The following is a 15,046-nucleotide window of genomic DNA, read 5'->3' as shown; positions in this document are numbered from 1 at the left end:
CACCCACCTTGGCTTCCCAAAGTCCTGGAATTACAGGTGTGGGCCAATACACCCGGCTCAACTTTTAAATATTTTTCAAACCTTGCTTCTAATTTTCTTCAGCACCAAACTCAGATAAGTTTTCAGATTTATACATTTTTGAAAAAAAAATTAATAACATATGCAAAATGTTATTCCAATTGATATACTACTTCAACTTATACTTTGTGACTTCATATGCATCGAGAAGTCACTTTTGGTCAGCCAGGCACAGTGGCTCACACCTGTGATCCCAGCACTTTGGGAGGTTGAGACAGGCCAATCACCTGAGGTCGGGAGTTCAAGACCAGCCTGACCAACATAGAGAAATCCCGTCTCTACTAAAATACAAAATTAGCTGGACAGGGTGGTGCATGCCTGTAATCCCAGCTAACTTGGAAGGCTGAAGCAGGAGAATTGCTTGAACTCAGGAGGCAGAGGTTGCAGTGAGCCGAGATCGTGCCATTGCACTCCAGCCTGGGCAACAAGAGCAAAATTCCGTCTCAAAAAAAAAAGAAGTCACTTTGAATTAAGTAACTTTTTTAAGGTCCTTTCTAACTCCAGCATTCTAGAAATGAAAATATATACCAAAGTTTGATGTCCTTTAAAATAACAATACTTTTTTTTTTAAATGTCTATTTAAAAACCATTGGTTTTAAATGGTTTCACTAGAAAACGAAATAAACGTGAGAAGGAGTGTCCAGAGCACAGTAAATGATGCACACCGCAGAACGTCCCTGACTCAGGATGGCAGGGAAGAAGGGTGGGCGCTCACTGGCCGACCATTCCCATTCAACTCACTGGGCCAGCTCCGTTTGGCTGAGAGCACGGTCCAGGGCTCAAAGTACACAGAAGACAGATTTAAGAATTTGCTAATGAACTCTTCTTACTGTATGTGAGGACTTAAAAATGTTTCTGACCCAAACTAATACAGTGAATGAGCCTTGCTCAGGACATCATTAAACAGCATGTTATTGAACTTCAATTCATCTACTGCAAGATCTAGACGTATACTGAAATGAAGTAAGGAAACTAGGTACCCTGTTCAAATACTTCTGATTATAAAAGCAATTTTTGGCCAGGCGCAGTTGCTCAAGCCTGTAATCCCAGCTCTTTGGGAGACCGAGGCCAGTGGATCACGAGGTCAGGAGTTCCAGACCAGCCTGGCCAACATAGTGAAACACCATCTCTACTAAAACTACAAAAATTAGTCGAACGTGGTGGCATGCACCTGTAATCCCATCTACTCGGGAGGCTGAGGCAGGAGAATCGCTTGAACCCAGGAGGTGGAAGTTGCAGTGAGCCAAGAAGAGGAATCCAAACCACAGAGCAACAGAACGAGACTCTGTCTCAAATTAAAAAAAAAAAAAAAAAAGGAAGCAATTTTCCTGAAAATAAAGATAAATCAAGTTATCTAGAATTGTCTTAATACATTTTGTGCATATTCGTTCACACACTGTAGATATTGACTGTACCCTGTACACAAACTACAAAGAGTTGTCCTGGTGGGAGGCAACTTCTCACAAGCAGTGGAGACTCTAAACTGAGCAGGCTACATTGAAACCTCACCACCACCACCATCACCGCAAGTGACTTAAGCGCTCTATGGTTCAGTTTCCTCTTCTGTATAATGAAAATAGTACCTATTGCATGAGTTGTTATTAAATAGTAATAGTACCTATTGCAGGGAGTTGTTAAGAGGTACCTAAAAGGTACCAAGATTAGTGTTTATTAGATAGAAAGAAGAGAACGCCTACATTTTTAAGAAACAAAAACTCTCAAAATTAAGCACTAGCTTGTAGGTATGTTTTTGTAAGAATATGCATTTTTAACCCTGAAATCATTCATTTTAAACTTCCATTGATTTTCCCCACAATGTGAGCCACATGGTAACTTGGGACTTCTGAGTAGTTTGGAATAAACTTTGCACCTGCTCTTTGCTGAGGACCAGGGAAAGGAGCAAGTATCTCCATTTGGTAACAGACACTAGACTTTATTGCTTCCCACTCCTTAGACCTAGTCATTGAGAAAACCGAGGGCTGCGGAAGTCATTCTCGCTGTCCTGAGTGTCCTCTGCTCGGCTTCGTGTCCTCTGCTCGGCTTCATGTCCCAGGGCTGTCTCTCCGCCTCTATTTAATCTGTCTCCCCTTGATTCCCTGCTTTTTCTCTCCTTTATCTTTATTTCCTGCCCCTTCCTTTTCTCTTTGCAATTTCTGTTCCTCTTACTCTGTCTTGTAATTAGTCACTTCTTTCATTTATTTTTACTTTTTAGAGATAGGCGGGCTGGTCTCAAACTCCTGGCTCACGGTCCTCAAGAGCTGGGACTACAGGCAGCGGGCTTGCTTGCTTGCCTGCCTGCCTTCCTTCCTTCCTTCCTTCCTTCCTTTTTTTTTTAAAGATGGAGGCTCTCCCTACGTTATTCAGGCTGATCTAGAACTCCTGGGTTCAAGTGATCCCCTTGCTTCAGCCTCAGGAGGGGCTGAGAGAGATTACAGGCACCCAGCTGTTTATCCTTTAACATGTAACTGCCCTCCCGTTTTAGTTCTAACTTCCCTTTGCATCCCCTCCCCCCCCAACCCCCTTGGTTACCCCTGGGCTAACCTCTGCTCTGACTTCCTGGTTTCCCGCCCTCTGCCCTCACTCTGGGAACCAGCTCCTTCCATGTTGGCATTTGACTCCACACTTTCTGCTTTCCTACTTTGAAATTTGCAATACACTTCATCCTGATTCACTTACTGCTGTCAGTCTAACCGATTAATACCACTTTTATGAAAAACGTAATTTTATCTCTTTAAAGGGACACAAGGAAATGAGAGGCATGAGTGAACTGAGTAATATTCATTATTTATTAAGCATCGACTACGTTCCTGTCCTTCATATACGTTGTCTCTAATCCTCACAATGCTTTGAAAGAAGCTGTCATTTATATTTGAAGAAGTGATGCTGAGTGAGATTAGGTGACCTGTGCAAGGGCATTCAGAGGTAGAATTTTATCTCACATCTTTCTGGTTACACCGTCTGCCCTCTGTCTGCTATATCTCCCTGATTCTTAAATGAATTAACCTACCATGCTTTATCACATGTTTCTGCTAAACAGAAGGAAAAAGTGACAATAAGGCTACATGTAGAGATTTTAGCTTTTCTCCATGCACCGCCTCCCACATACACATCTATGCAGATGCCCCTTTTAAATTTGGCAAAGGAGGGAGACAGAAAGTGGGTGGGAAGAAAACAGTGAAGACACCAAAGGAAAACTGCCTCTCTCTTTCCTTGATATTGCCTGTGAATGAGTGAGTTCATTAGGAATTCTAGACTCAGGGGCTTTTGAAGGTGAAAGTGGTCTCAGAAGCTATCCAAAATAGCTCTTCTGTTTTACAAATGAGGGAGCTATAACTCAGAGACATACAATGACTTGCCCAAAGCATATAGATTAACATACTGCCCGGATCTTGGTGGGAGGTTAAATTGATACTCATCAAGTGCTTATGGACAAACAAAATGTACCCAACCTGTCTGCAAGCCCTGGAAGGTTCCAGCATCCCAGTGTGAGAGTCATTCCAGGCTTGAAGGGTATTCCTGTTGGGGCCCAAACCTTACCCCTTCAGGGGCTCAAGAGGACTCTAGATGATCCTAAGATAATTTAGAATTGGGAATGACTGCGTTTCAAATGAATGCACGGAAAACAAATCCAAAAGGTATATGGCACTGACTTGTAACAGGCCCATAGAAACATTCTAATGAAGTACAACTTCATAGGTTGCAAAATGCCAAAATAAGGCAACAGTTTGTATAGTTATAATTAGCAAAAAATTATATGTATATATTTATATATGAATGGTGATGCAATAAGAATAAATGTTCATTCTATAACTATTCCTATCACTTTGTAGCTTTCATGCTAAGTAGATTACAAATATCATTGGATTTGCATAAAGCATTAAGATAAATGTTAGGGAAAATGGAAGAAAAAAAACACAGATATGCTCTTTTAATATCTTAGTACCAGCATTAATGTCTTTTTTAACGTGGTGTAACAATACTTGGCTCCTGGGTAGTTGTTTTTTTTAGTTAATACCTTATCATCAGAAATTCAGTTTCTTCCCACCTGATTAGCAGCATGCCACCTCACTGGAATCTAGGAAGGAGCTAATGTATACTGAAACCAAATTTGATGGTTAGCAAATCCTTGAGCTATTGAAAGGCACACCTGTGTTGCTGGGTAGGCGAACTGAATCTCAAGTAAGGAATTTCTGCAAATCTCCTGTTTAGTTGGTTAAACTGGTTTTCACTCCTATTGAACAACCCCAGGGTTGGGGGAATCCTCTATTTCTCCTTAATAACCATAATAATGCCAAATAAATAATTTTCAATGCTAATTCCAGTGACTTAGACCTCGAAAGTAGAAAGGCTCAGAATACTTTTTAGGGTATTAGATGTCTTCAGGTCAAATTTATTAATTTATAAATCAGTTAGTAGTTTTCCTATTGGAAAAGATCTACAGCTTTTTGTAAAGACTAAACTATTGTTAACTAAGATGTTACATTGAATAATTTAGAGGAAGGAAACTTTTTTGATGTATTCACTTTTATATTTAAGAATAGTCTGTTACGAACAGTTACATGGAAATTTCAGTGAACTGAATCCTAAAGAAAATAAGGAAGCAAGCCGGGCGCGGTGGCTCACGCCTGTAATCCCAGCACTTTGGGAGGCCGAGGCGGGTGGATCACGAGGTCAAGAAATCGAGACCATCCTGGTCAACATGGTGAAACCCCGTCTCTACTAAAAATACAAAAAAAAAAAAAATTAGCTGGGCACGGTGGTGCGTGCCTGTAACCCCAGCTACTCAGGAGGCTGAGGCAGGAGAATTGCCTGAACCCAGGAGGCGGAGGTTGCGGTGAGCCGAGATCGCGCCATTGCACTCTAGCCTGGGTAAAAGAGTGAAACTCCGTCTCAGGAAAAAAAAAAAAAAGAAAAAAAGAAAATAAGGAAGCATTTTTCAGTCAAAAGTACTCTGTAAATCGGCTTGCAGATTAACTGCAAAGGTTCTTTGGGACTGTATAATCTTAAAGCAAAACAAGCCATTTATCCATTTCTTCTTTTCAAAAATCCCTATTTGGTCCATTTTTATTTTCTGGACATTCTTTCTTTCTTTTTTTTTTTTTTGAGACAGAGTTTCACTCTTGTTACCCAGGCTGGAGTGCAATGGCGCGATCTCGGCTCACCGCAACCTCCACCTCCTGGGTTCAGGCAATTCTCCTGCCTCAGCCTCCTGAGTAGCTGGGATTACAGGCACGCGCCACCATGCCCAGCTAATTTTTTTTTGTATTAGTAGAGACGGGGTTTCACCGTGTTGACCAGGATGGTCTCGATCTCTTGACCTTGTGATCCACCCGCCTCAGCCTCCCAAAGTGCTGGGATTACAGGCGTGAGCCACCGCGCCCGGCTCTTTTTTTTTTTTTTTAAGATTATGTGCTGCTCCATAATATCTTTAGGATTCTTCTGACTAAACTAGCTTGAGAAGCGTAAGATTCAAGACATCCTAAAATAAATGTTTGATTCAATACATAATATTATCCAGGTATTAAAGAAAGTTAACATTTTTCATTCTTTGGTCAGGCATTCGTGGGCTCACATACAGCTTTCCACAGTAACTATGTAGTACACGCTAAGGAAGAAAAAGAAAAGAGTTTAGGGTTGTCCAACCTCATAGAAAGGAGAAAGGAAAATTGACCAAGTCCTCAGGCATGACGACCCTAGTCTGTTTTAGCTGGCAAAGGAACTAACAGTGTTGCCATTTCATTTATGGATTGTTTGTGGTGTTTCTAACCCCTTTTAGGTTGAAATTGCGTGTCGCAATCTCTACAGTAATAGAATATTTCTTTTTTCCAAGTTTTCAACGAGATTAATATTCTTTCTTCCTGTGATGCATACCACCATCTGTTATGCCAAATTAACTTTATTCACGTGTACACAACCACTCAGAGCTGTGGTCCTTAGCCTGAGTACATATTAGAAGTTTTGGAAATACTGCTACTATGGCCACCCCCAGAGATTCTGGCTTCACTGGTGTGGTGGTGTAGCAGAGAGAGGAGTGTTCCAAGTTCTAATTCAGAATTTATTTCCTCTGGATGCTGTGTTGCAATGGTGATCTGGGTTTATGGATTTTTAAAGTACAATAGACAATAAACTTTGCAGACTGATTAAAACACCAAACCATTCTTCATAAAACAAACAATGTGCCTTTGAATCCAAACAGTGGAATTTATAGCCAACTAGTTGATAAATTAGGAAGTGCTTGAGTCTTAAAGGTCACAGCACTACACTTTTTTGTGTGTCAAAAGTAAGTCAGGGTTTTGTCTAGTAAAAACAAAGAAATAACCAATTTAGTGAGTACTTACCACAGGCAAGCCACAGTAAACAAAGGGACTATCAAATAAGGCCAGGAAATAAAGTATGAAATTTGTGTAATTTGTATTTTAGAAAACTCAGTAAGAAATATTACGGCGAATGGGTTTTTGTGTTTTTCAAATAGTAATTGGGTCAGTAATAGGCAGATTATTCAAAAAGAAATATGGCATAGAAATAATAGTGGAATATGCTGGAGGGCAAAAAAACAAAACGAAACAAAAAACCAGATGATAAAAGCGATTTAAAAAGGCAGGCCATACGAAAGAATAGAGAATGCTTTGTAGCTATTGCTCAAAGGTGACTGATTTGCATAGCAAGGAGGATGAGAAGGAGCATTAAGAAGATAACTTCTCAAACTCGGTTTTTAAGTTTAGCTTACCGGTGAACCTAACAGGATACATCAGGACAAGTTGGGTTTCAGAGCAGAACAGTAGGGTAACCGTGTCTGCATCGTCACCCTTGCACCCATTCATGAAAGCCGTGGGACCGTCAAGCACACAGAAGCCGAACCGCTGCAAGAGTAGGACTTACTCTGTGTTCTCAGAGCACAGATGACAGCATTTGGGTAGACACTGAAGAGAAACAGATTTGGGCTCAGTAGGAAGGAAAACTTTCTTAAAAAGGCTGCAAAACAACATGAAAAAACAGAATAGATATGTTGCCATGCACTGAAAGTTTGGTCCTGAAGGGTAGAGCATGGGCTGAATATTAGAAATAGACAGGGTAATTGTTTTGCGTGTGGAATGTGTCCTGCTGGTCTCCAGTGGTTCTTTCAAACCTAAGTTCTGATGATTCCATCTTCCTCTCTTCTCCAGTCACCTTGTCACCTCTAATTTCAATGGGCATCCACTTGGTTAAAAAAAAAAAGTGACAAAGGGAAATTAAGAAATTCTTCACATTGAACCAGAGTGTCTCTACCTAAAGATGGTGACACAGAGGGTTAGCACGAGATTTATCACAGCAGACTGATTGATAGGTTTTAGACCTTTCGTTACTTTTGGCAACAAGTGAACCCTGAAAACTCATGCCAAGAACTGCAATAATTTTTTTTGTTTGTTTGAGATGGAGTCTCACTCTGTCACCAGCCTGGAGTACAGGGGTGTGATCTCGGCTCACTGCAACCTCTGCCTCCCAGGTTCGAGCGATTCTCCTGCCTCAGCCTCTTGAGTAGCTGGAACTACAGGCAGGGGCCACCACGCCCAGCTAATTTTTGTATTTTAGTGGAATTGGGGTTTCACCATGTTGGCCTCCCTCTCCTGTCCTCATGATCTGCCTGCCTCGGCCTCCTAAAGTGCTGGGATTACAAGTGTGAGCCACTGCTCCTGGCTAACTGCAAGAACCTTTTAAGTGGACAAATAATAACCCCAGTGGCCTTGTTCTCTCATTTATGCCCAGATTTGTGGCTTCAGGAGTCAGAAGTCTTTATGTTTGTTTACCTTGAGACAGCAATGAAGGAATGAATGAGTTTATATTTCAATTAGGCGTGAGAGGTGGAAGTGGTTGTTTTTAAAAAGTCAAGATAGTAGTTTCCACTGTGATAGCAGCATCCTTTCACAGAATAGACTCTAGACCTGGGAGCTGGAAGGGACCTACAGGGAAAATGTGCTAAACAAATACCCTCTGTGTAGCGCATTAGTATGAGTACACCAGCAAGATCAGGATTGTCAGGATACCCCATGTGCTGCTATCTCGACTTTAGGCCAGTGCCACACACCGCTTCACCATGATTTTCCGCATACCACCAGGCCGAAAAGAACTGCAGAATTTTTAGGGCAAGGCCGGTTTCCAGCCCAGAATCTGCGCAGTGATCCATCCTTGACAAGTCAAACAGAATCACCCAAACAAGCGTGGCACGCAAACCTTTAGAGTTCAGCAAACCGAGGGCTGAGTTACCAAACCGTGTCCTTTTAGGACACGCAAAAGGCTTTTCCTGCTCTGCTTCTACTAGGCAGCCAGGAAGCCAAGCTATTTGCCTTGGGTAGGGCTGTGTCGTAGTGGTGAGGTGGGGGCGCAGCAGGCTGTCCACACCCGGCTGCCAGTCTGAACCTGAGCCGCTCCAACAAGCGAGCCCTTCTCCGCGGCCCTGAGGCGCAGGGGAGCGCACGCCGGCCTTCCTCCCGCACCCGCGCGCCGGCCAGCTGCAGGTGGGGAACCAGGGGACGACCGCGAGCCCTCAGAGCCCCGCGCTGGCCGGGGCGTGGGTGTGCGGGGTCGCGCGCGCCCCCTGGCGTCTTCGCGGGGCGGGGCGGTGGGCGGGGACAGGGCGGAGGCGGAGGCGGAGCCGCGGGGTTGGGAGTGCGGGGGTCGCCGCGCGGAGTGGGAGCGGGAGCGAGAGCGCGGCTGCAGCTGGCGGCATGGCTAGCACGGCCTCGGAGATCATCGCCTTCATGGTCTCCATCTCGGGCTGGGTGCTGGTGTCCTCCACGCTGCCCACCGACTACTGGAAGGTGTCCACCATCGACGGCACGGTCATCACCACCGCCACCTATTGGGCCAACCTGTGGAAGACTTGCGTTACCGACTCCACGGGCGTCTCCAACTGCAAGGACTTCCCCTCCATGCTGGCGCTGGACGGTCTGCATCCTCGCGGCCCCCCGCCCTCGGCCCTCCCTCCTCGATGGCCAGCCTGTGGGGCGCCCTCTCGCGCCCTAGACCCCCGGCAGGACCCCTTCTCCCCACTGGGAGGAGAGGCCTGACCTTTCTCCCCACTGGGCCTCAGGGAGCTGGGGAGGGTCCCTGGTGTCCGCCCTCTCTTGACGGCTGTCCCGCGGGGCGCCTGTTCGAGCCCGGGACTCCGGGAGAGGGGACACGCAGACAGGCCCGGGTTGGAGACTCCCAGGCGTCTGGAGATGGGGGAGCTTTGCCGTCCCGAGAGTAGAGGACGCGGCTGCACCCCTCTCCCACCCCGCCATATCTTGGGGACTGCTGGGACCCAGAGTTCCTGCTGCAGGGGCTTGTCTCCTCCATCTCCCCCACACCCCACCCCTGCAAGGCTGGGTTCTGATAAAAACGGTGTCATTGCAAGGCAAATCCGCTTGCCCTAATCTCCCTTGAGCCATTTCGTTGGTTCTTTTAAAAGTAGGCGGGGGTGGGGGGTGAGGGGGTGGAAGGGGGAAAACATATTGCAGGGTTTGTTGTTGCTGTTGTTTCCCTTTAAAGAACTTCTACAAACTTGTCTGCCTAGGCAACACTACAAACGCTTCCGCCGAGTTTTAGGAAAATAAATAGCCCTCGCGGTGCTGCCATGAGTCCGCAGAGGGTAGGGAATCTTGGGTCATGCGAGCGTGGCGCCGGGAGCTGACCAGTTCTGCATCCGAGTCCTCGGTGCCTGCTGCTGTACGCCCGGGTGTTCCTTTGTAGATGTTCACCTGCGTTGCTCCACTTAGCCAGGCCTTAGCTGGTAGCAGCTGGTGGATATTCACATAGAACTCTGCCTCTGTTGAGTTTCAAGACAACAGCCGGTGTCATCCCGGTCCCGGTGATTGCTGAAGTTCTAGGCTCTTTGCTTCCAGGATTTTACAGCAAACGGTTCCTGGCAGAAACTTAAGAGGAGTTATTTACATTACGTATTTCTAGATTTGAGGTGGTTTTTTTTTTTCCCTTTTATTACCGCACTTGGCAGTTTTTGTTTGCATAGCTGGGTAAATGAAAGAAAAGAGTTGATTCCTCTAAGATGGGATTTGCCACGAAAAGCAAACTGTTGCTCAACGTGGTATTTGATGGAACCTCCGTATAAGGAATACACAACTAGTTTTAGAAGGGTGGCACCCAAGTCCATGTCCTGTTGGGTAAAATCAGCGCCGGAACACTGTTTATTCCTCAGCATTACCGTTGAATTTCCTGTGGTCTGTAGAGCACGCATCCAGGTAGATGAACAGGCATTCTCTTGTTTCTGTGGTTTATATTCAGCAATATGTTACTGTCTTCTGAACAGTTGTAACTCTATGGTTATGACTCTATTGTTCCCTGAGGTAGTGTGCCAGGTAGGTACACTTCCTTCTGTAGGACAGTTGGGGGACAAGGGAGAGAAGGAAATAAATGCTTTGTGAAGATTATTAAGTGCAGAATAAGGCTTTTCCTTAGGTGTCTGCAGTGAGAGTGGAGGTGGTGCCTACCTGTTTGGGGACAGATCGGGGAGTGAAGAGGAAGTAGGAATAGTTCGGTTATCAAGTCCTGGTTAGTTGAGAGGAGAACAGAGAGAGTGACATTTATATGCCATCCAGCCTGCAAAATGGCCTTCCTGTGTGCTCATGTGACTAAAAAATGACTTTTAAAAGCATAAATGGCATGACATTACTGATTGTTCTGCAACACTTTAAAATGAGTATATTTTTCCAAGTCAGTACTTACAGAAGTGACTGTGTAACTGCTACCTTGTATATTCATTAGACTGCATAAAATGGCTTATTTAACCATGGATCCATTGAGGACACTGGACCTTTTCCAACTTTTCTTTGTTGATGGTGCTTTACTGAAGATCTTTATATTCACCTCTTCGTACGTGTATATATTTCTGTAGACTCCATTCCACTGAGAAATGGTATTGTCAGAGCAGTGGAATACACGTGCATTTTAATATTCAGTTCATACTGCCAAATTACTTTCCACTCACAGTGTATGGGAATACCTGCTTCTCCACATTCTCACCACTCTGCATTTATTCAGTATTGTTGATGACATATTATCTTGCTATCTTTTGTTTTTGTTTTGAGAAGGAGTTTCACTCTTGTTGCCCAGGCTGGAGTGCAATGGTGCGATCTTGGCTCACTGCAACCTCCACCTCCCAGGTATAAGATTCTCCTGTCTCAGCCTCCCAAGTAACTCAGATTACAGGCATGCACCACCACGCCCAGCTAATTTTTTTGTATTTAGTAGAGATGGGATTTCACCATGTTAGGCTGGTCGCGAACTCCTGACCTCAGGCAATCCACCCGCCTTGGCCTCCCAAAGTGCTGGGATTACAGGTGTCAGCCACCACGCCCTGGTCATCTTGTTACTTTAATTGGCATTTCCCTGATTGCCATGATTAAAATCACTGGTTATAAAAATGGTCAAAACCCATCTTATTATATATTTACTGACCATTTGTTTTTTTCTCTTTTGTGAGTTGAAGTCCATATCTTAGGCCCATGGTTCTGTTTCTTCGTGGTTTAGATGATTTGTCATTCCTTGATTTGCTATGCAGGTTGCAATCTCACACCATGGTGGTTTCTCTTTGAAATTTATGATGCCTTTTCTCATATAGGACTTTGAAATTTGTAATAGAATCATATTTATCAGTCTGTTTTTTGATGACTTTGCCATCTGTGGCTTAAGAGGGCATTTCCTACCACAAAACAAACTTGCTTTTCTGTATCTCTCAGAATAACATTTTAGAGGGCTAAATCACACAACTGTGTTTTCCTGTGGAGGGGAGTTGATTTCCCCACCTGGAAGTGGAAGCTTCTGAGGTAGGGCCCCTCTGTCCTCTCTACGTTGCATTCCCACAGCAGCCGCATCTGGTGGATGCTGGTCCTGACATTGCCTTTGGAGAAAGTGGCCGTGGTGGCCTGAGTAGACCAGTCCTTCCCTTAAGCCCAGGCATGAGCTCTAGATTGGGAAGACAATCCAGGAAGGGAGCAAGAAGGTGCGTGACTTTTGCCTGTCTTGTGTTAGGTGGAAGAACTCTTGGAGTCAAATGATGAAGTCATTATTCTGAATTTCATTTCATTTCTTTTTTTATTATTATTTGAGACAAAGTTTCACTCTGTCACCAAGGATGGATACCATGGTGTGATCTCTGCTCACTGCAACCTCAGTCTCCCAAGTAGCTGGGATTAAAGGTGCCTGCCACCACATCTGGCTGATTTTTGTATTTTTAGTAGAGACAGGGTTTCACTATGTTAGCCAGGCTGGTCTCATACTCCTGACCTCAAGTGATCTGCCTGCCTCTGCCTCTCAAAGTGCTGGACTACAGACATGAGCAACATGCCCAGCCCTGAATTTCTTATAAGAAGAAATCTCTGATTCCCCTTTCTTAGGGGTATCATTGCCACTTGTTTTCCTTGTAAGGAAAATGAGGCTTACCAAAGCTAAATGTCTAGATTTAATGTTATGCCACCTTAAGAACCCAGCTCTAATTTCTGCTTAGAATCCACTGTAGTATTATAATAGGAAGGGATGCTTTGATGACTTTCTTACTATTCAGCAGACACCCATATTATTCATCCTGTGAAGGAAGTGCTGCTATCCCTATTTTACAGATGAGAAAACTGAGCTTCAGAGAGATTAGGTCTTATAACCACGGGCATACCTCCAGTAAATAGAAGCACCAGAGCTGAAACTCAGAGTTTCTGCCCTCCCGCTACCACTGTTCTCTCAAAGGATTAGCAGAAGTATACAAAGCTACCCTGAGAAGAAAAGCACATTCTTCCCTCCTCTCCCCACCCCCCATCCATCAATTAGCACAGGTGCCATTAGCAAATTGTCTCCACCAAGTGGACGTTTTCGGGGTTTTTTTTTTTTTGCTGATTTGCAAAATAAAATACACATCATTTGGAAAACACAACTTTTAAGGAACACCTTGAAGGTTTCCCTCCAACAGAGTTCATTAAATTAAAGTCGCTTTATTTTACTATTTGGAAATTTCACAGCTGAATGAGCTTGTGGTTTCTGTTTATTGTTAACCCATATGCCTTTCAAAGCACCACTTGAACTTCAGCTGAGAATGATTTTCAGCCGGCTTGTTTTTAGTGTATGCCCATCTATTTTTGCTAGCGGGAATGCTTGCCATTTCTCCCAGGAGAACTAACTATAAATTATACTTCAGAGAACTTCTAAGTAAGTATGTTCATGCCTCAGCACCTTAATGTGTTAATTAGCTATTAACGGTGTCAGTAAATTAGACCTGTCAAAAATAATGGCCTCCTTGACTAGGTTTTTACTACCGCTTCTCCTGATGGTGTTACTTATAAGTTTTACCCTCAGGAACTGTTAGAAAGGAAGGCTGTCCAGGTCTGCTTTGCAAAAGATAAACTCTGAAAGAGTTTGTCAGAATCGTCTTGGGCCTGATCTGTGGGCGTTGTAAGGACTGGTAGCCTTAGAACACTTGAGAATTTACAAATCTCAGGCTTACCAGCAACTAACTCCATTACATTTATGGCGGGCAGGGGAGTTTATCCCCTGCTCTTTGCTCCCCATTTCGGAAAATCTGGGACCAGTGATTGTCCTTGTAAATTGCCTTTTTTTTTTTTTTTTTTTTTTTAAAGAGATGGGGGTTTCACCGTGTTGGCCAGGATGGTATTGATCTCCTGACCTCGTGATCTGCCCGCCTTGGCCTCCCAAAGTGCTGGAATTACAGGTGTGAGCCACCGTGCCCTGTGTAAATTGTCTTCTTTGTGCATGCCTAAAATTAGTAAGTTATTGCTACTGTCCATGCTGGAGAAAGGTACCTCACCTTCCAAATCTGGGTTCTGGTCGGCACAAAAGAAGGACCTGACCAGATCAGAATCTGCCCTGCCCACCTCTCCTCTCATGCTTGTGTCAAGAGACCAAAGCGGGTCCTGCTGCCGATACCAAGGCTAGGATGGGACACCTCAGAGTGAGAAACTCGGGAAAAATGTTATGAGTGGTGATTACATAAAGTTTAAAGACTACTGTTATTTTCCCTGTCATATTAAGAGTCGAATGGGTATGCCTGGGATTCTACCCACTGTTTATCATCTGGGAAATGCATTCCGCGTCCTAAATGACCAGATTATCAAATTTAACCTTTGGTAAATTCCCAACAACTTGCATTTTCTGTTAACAAAGCATGGAAGATAACTAAAGGAAATGCCAATTATGGTGCATGCTAATGTTTTCTAGGAGTATATATAAATAGATGAGGACCCATTTTTTGTTTATTTAATGACTACAGTCGGAGTCAGCTATAAAACCACCAAACCATAGATTAAAATGAATTTCACAAAAAGAATGAAGCCACACTGTTCCAGTTGCCCTGGGAAGCGATGAACCAGTTTGGGTTATCCTCGCAGGCTCTGTTGAATCTTGCGAGGGACTGACAGGCTTCTCTCTGTCTTGCCTCTACCTGCTGTCTGGGCTCTGGCTGGGGAGCTTGAGGACTGAAGTTTAAAATAGAGCTGCTTCAGCACTTGGCAGCAGAGACCCAAATAGCCCTGCAGCACAGTGATTGCTATGAAAGAAGCCTCCATTATCCTGTTTTGCTAAAATAAATTTGCTTGCTGTTTTTGATAGTCACAGTGTTGGTGAAATGGTTTTTTGTGTGGAAATAGTTCACACTACATAAGAGAAGGTCATTGTCCTTGCAGTCTGCATTTGTGAGAGGCTAAAGTGTTTACAATTAAGTAGAGCAGCTCCGGTTTGCTCTTCAAAAATGGGTCCAAGGAATAGGAGTAAAACTTCAATTTCATTCTTTTCCAAAGAAACACAGGCTGGGGCCAGGTTCGACGGCTCATGCCTGTAATCCCACCATTTTGGAGATCAAGACGAGAGGATTGCTTGAGGCTAGGAATTCTAGACTAATCTGGGCAATATAGCAAGACCTTGTCTCTTGAAAAAAATTAAAAAATTAGCCATAGGTGGTGGCAAGTGCCTATGGTTTCAGCTATTTAGAAGGCTA

The 15,046-nt window shown here is 44.1% G+C and overlaps 1 protein-coding gene across 4 annotated transcripts in view; it reads left to right on the top strand.

Moving 5' to 3' along the window:
- Positions 1-15,046, top strand: part of CLDN10 (claudin 10) — a 165,311-nt gene that overhangs the window by 132,599 nt on the left and 17,666 nt on the right. The window contains exon 1 of one of the 4 annotated variants that reach the window (XM_012458616.2): positions 8,757-9,000. The exons of the other annotated variants lie outside the window; for them this stretch is intronic. Within the exon in view, the coding sequence (XP_012314039.1) occupies positions 8,781-9,000 (220 nt within the window). The 5' untranslated portion in view covers positions 8,757-8,780. Of the gene's footprint in view, positions 1-8,756; positions 9,001-15,046 lie in introns of those variants that run through there. 4 annotated transcript variants of the gene reach the window in all.

Source organism: Aotus nancymaae, unplaced genomic scaffold (genome assembly GCF_030222135.1).
Source record: "Aotus nancymaae isolate 86718 unplaced genomic scaffold, 86718_ANA_hifiasm-v0.15.2.pri h1tg000048l, whole genome shotgun sequence".
In the NCBI taxonomy this organism is placed as follows: Eukaryota; Metazoa; Chordata; class Mammalia; order Primates; family Aotidae; genus Aotus; species Aotus nancymaae.
This window is presented reverse-complemented; position numbering and strand designations above follow the sequence as displayed.